At 62.9% G+C, this 3,935-nt stretch overlaps 1 protein-coding gene across 1 annotated transcript in view; it reads right to left on the bottom strand.

Moving 5' to 3' along the window:
- LOC113217454 (zinc finger protein rotund-like) overlaps nt 1–3,935 on the bottom strand; it is an 8,945-nt gene continuing 5,010 nt past the window's right edge. The window contains exons 2-3 of the mRNA XM_052276665.1: nt 2,065–2,145; nt 1–1,784 (exon numbers count right to left, since the gene is read on the bottom strand). Of these exons, the coding sequence (XP_052132625.1) occupies nt 342–1,784; nt 2,065–2,145 (1,524 nt within the window). The 3' untranslated portion in view covers nt 1–341. The remainder of the gene's footprint in view (nt 1,785–2,064; nt 2,146–3,935) is intronic.

Below are 3,935 nucleotides of genomic sequence, written 5' to 3'. Positions count from 1 at the left end.
TTTGTTTATTTAAAAAAGGGAACATTTCATAAACTGAGGTAATCTGATCATTTTTGGTCTGGTGGGCGGCTTGCGACGCGCAGCACTTCACTTTTTCTGACCCTTCCCGGTCCCAGGTTGGTCCCGGGCAGGAGCACCACGTCACACAGCACATACTCTCTCACTCTCTTTCTCTCCCAATCACTCACGCAAACACACGACATTCACACACGCGTCTCCACGCACGCGGGGGCGTCAAGGTGAAAGGCTTGGATACGGAGAGGGCGTCGCCTCAAGCGAGGCCTCTAGGACCACGACGGCGCCAGCTCCGGCTCCATGGCCTCCACCTTGGGGGCGTGCCACTATTGGGCCTTGTCCTGCTTGAGCCCCGCGAGGAGGTGCTCGCCCACCATGGGCTGGTGCGCGTAGTTCCGGATTTGGTGCAGCGATATGAGCTGGTTGGGGAAGGAGGATCCACCCTGCTGGCCGCCTAGGCCGGGGCCCATGCCCCCGCCGCCCATCTTGCTGCCGGGGAAGGACAGCGAGTCGTAGGGGATGTAGGCGGGCCGGGCTGCCGCGGGCGGCATTCCCAGCTGGTGGGGGTTGAGGTGCACGCTGCCGAGGTGGTGGTGCGGCGGCAGCGCTCCCATCGACTGGATGGGCGTGAAGGCCGACGTGGACGAGGGCGTCGACGTCTTGATGCCGAGGTGCTCGTAGCCGTTAGGCACCGAGGACGGCGTCGACACTATCACCTGCTGGGGTGCGGGGGTGGGCGACGAGCCGGGGTTGTGCTGTTGGTGCTGCTGTTGCTGTTGGTGCTGCTGCTGTTGCTGCTGCGACCGGCTCACCACCAGGTCCTCGCCGCTGTCCCCCGAGCCCGCGCCCCCGCTCGGTGTCTGCTGCGAGGGCGGCGCCCCCACCGGCGTGCCGTTCATATGCCTGTGGTGCTCCATGAGGGCGCGGTGGTGCGAGCCCACCATGTGGTGCTCCCCGAGCATGCCGTTGTGCTGCTGCTGTTGCTGCTGCTGCAGGCACGCCTCCATGCGCTCGTGCTGGCTGATGGCGTCCACGAGCGAGTTGGCCGTGTCTGGCGACACCTTGGGCCAGTACGCGTGCTGCGGGTGGGGGTGCTGGGGCTCGGGGAGGTTGTTGTTGTTCTGGACGTGGGGGTGGCCGCCGGGTCCCGGCGTGTGGGGGTGGCCGGGGTGCTGCCCGACCTGGCCAGGCCCGCCCGGCGCCCCCGGGCCCTGGCCCGCGTGCATCTGGTGCACGGCGTTGCGGCCCAGCCCGATGATGGGCGGCCGCTTATCCGTGCGCTCGGCGTGCTTTTGCATGTGCTTGTTGAGGTACGTCTCCTGGGTGTACGACTTCCCACAGTACTGGCAGATGTGCGTCTTGAGGTGCTTGGACTCCTTGTGCTTGGGGATGTGCTCCAGCAGCGAGGGCTCGTCCACGAAGCACTTGTAGCACGAGTTGCACTTGTAGGGCTTGTCCGTCTGGTGGCACCGCGAGTGCGACTGGAGGTTGGAGAGCTGTGAGAAGGCCTTGTTGCAGCCCGGGTGCCGGCACTTGTAGGGCTTGTCGCCCGTGTGCGTCCTGATGTGCTGCTGCAGGTGCGACAGCTGGGTGAACTTGCGCTGGCAGATCTCGCAGCGGTACGGCTTGATGCCGAGGTGGATGCGCGTGTGCTGCGACAGGTAGCTCGAGTTGGCGAACGTCTTGGAGCACTGCGAGCACTTGTACGGCTTGGCCTCCCGCATGTGCAGCTGCGTGTGCATCTGCAGGTCCGCCTTGGAGCCGAAGATCTGCAACAGGATAGAGAGGAACACGATCAGCAAGAGCAGAGTCGGAGGGATGTACGTGTGGCCACCCTAAGGTCGTGCCCGTTTGGCTGCCTTCCCACCGGGCGGCACGGCACGTACGATGGGCTGCCTACCCGCCCGGCGGCTGCCGGGGCCGGGCGAGCGCCAGCGACGCTGGCAGCCCAACGCACGCGGCCAGAGGCCAGCGCCCCGCGGGCGCGGTCACCGCATTCCCATATCTCGTATATACACTTTCCAATTATTTAACCGACAGATCACTCACCTCGGGGTTGCCGTGGTCGACCGCGTGCCACCCGAGACCGTCCCGGCCCTTGTTGATGCCGCCCCGCTTCCGACCTCGGCCCTGAAAACAAAGAAAAAACGGAACCCCTTATCAATCTGCTCGTCAATCCACACTCAGTGTCATTGGCCCCGCCCCTCGGCCGGCGCGCACAGGTCAGCACCACGAATAGCGACACGCAAGTTTCTGCCTCCTGCCTCTATTCAGACGTATCGAGGGGGCCCCCTTCCTCACTCTCCCTCAAGACGCTTTCAGAAGTCTCTGCCCCCGCGATTGATTCAGAGCCACTCCCAGCACCTGTCCACCCCCAGCAGCAATCGGATATATCGTATTTGCAAAGCGCTCCACAAAGGCCGTCCAGCTAATCCCCTCGAGCCCGGGGCCGGGGACGCCAACAGGTCGGTCATCGGCGGAAGTAGTGCATCCACCTTCTTATGCGCGACACGCTGCTGACAGATTGGAGCCCGTCCGCCCGCAAACGTACGAGTGTGTGTGTGTGACTTTGGGATTCCATTATTTTGATTTTGTGCCTGGTCGGCTGGCACACGACTTGCTGCACACAGTTTGTTCGCTATCTCGCTCCCGCACTCCCACACGGTTCGACATCCGACCTCTCTCTCTCTCTCTCTCTTTTATTCTTCCTCTTCCCGTACTACATCCTTTTGCCATTGAGAGGATCAGGGAGGAGCAGGGAGCAGGGCGCCCGACAGGGGCAAAGGGAGGAAGCCTCACGGGAGAGAGAGAGGACGCGACCAGAGATTACGGCACCGCGAAGACCAGGAGAGGGCGGAGGGAGTTTGGGAGAGAGGAGAGGAGGGAGGGGTAGGGGCTCGGAGGAAAAGGAAGCCGCGGGGCTGCTGCTGCTTGGCAACGTGTATCGAGTGCGATTGAGTCATGAAGCGGCCGCATGGCAGGCGCCCCCCCGCGCACCTCGACGCTTGACCGCGCACGTGCCCGTCTATGGGGACCGGCCGCTAGACTGGCTAGATAAGCGGCCACGACCTCTGACCACCGAGATAGATAGATAGATAGATAGATAGATAGATAGATAGATAGATAGATAGATAGACGCCGCGTATCCTGGGCTCCATTCGCGGCGCGTCGCGCGCGCGACGCGCATCGCTTTTCGTAATAAATGATTTCTTGTCTTTTTTTACGGCGGGGCGTGGTGGGGGGCGGGGCGGGGCGGACGCGATGCGGCGCGGCAGATGTTGCGCGCGCCACGACGACGGGCGGCATGCAGGCGATGCCGCGTCGCTGCAGAAAACATCACAATGACTGCCATAACCATTTCTGCCACAGCAGCGTTGGCGGCTGGTCGGCCTCCTGGAGGAGAAGGAGCGGGTCTTGATCTTGTCCGAGGCCAGAGCAGGCGAGATATGCTGCTTGGACGTCGTCGGTGCGGTGAGCTCCGGATGGGCAGTCAGGAAACCTTTTCCCTTCCCGCGGTGTAGAGGACACACACACACTGCGCGGGGTCACCCGAGTCTGCAAGCCCAGTGCGTGCGAAACTCTCGCCGCGCATCAAAAGAGGGGAGCATCTTCCTTCCTGGACAGGGGGAGGCAGCCCCGCGGCCCGGGGGTTGCACAACCTCGTTGCGCCACTATTTCTGCTGGCCCGGGCGCGGGAGCGCGGCGGCAGCCACCCCGAGGCCCGCGGGCGGGGCTGTCTGTGAGTCCAGGAGGACCACCGGACAACTCCCTGGCTCTCCTTCGGTCGGTACAGTACAGTAGCCGCGAGCACCATTGAAAGGGAAGGGAAAATAAAAAGCAGCTGGCGAGGTGCGGCCAAAAAAAAAAAGCTACGTCGAGGGACGTATCGTGAAAGCAGATGATACAAATTTAAGGATATG

Source organism: Frankliniella occidentalis, unplaced genomic scaffold (assembly GCF_000697945.3).
Source record: "Frankliniella occidentalis isolate FOCC.00 unplaced genomic scaffold, Focc_3.1 Scaffold3907, whole genome shotgun sequence".
NCBI classification, from domain to species: domain Eukaryota; kingdom Metazoa; phylum Arthropoda; class Insecta; order Thysanoptera; family Thripidae; genus Frankliniella; species Frankliniella occidentalis.
Note: the sequence above shows the minus strand (reverse complement) of the source record. Positions and strands in the feature narration are given on the sequence as shown.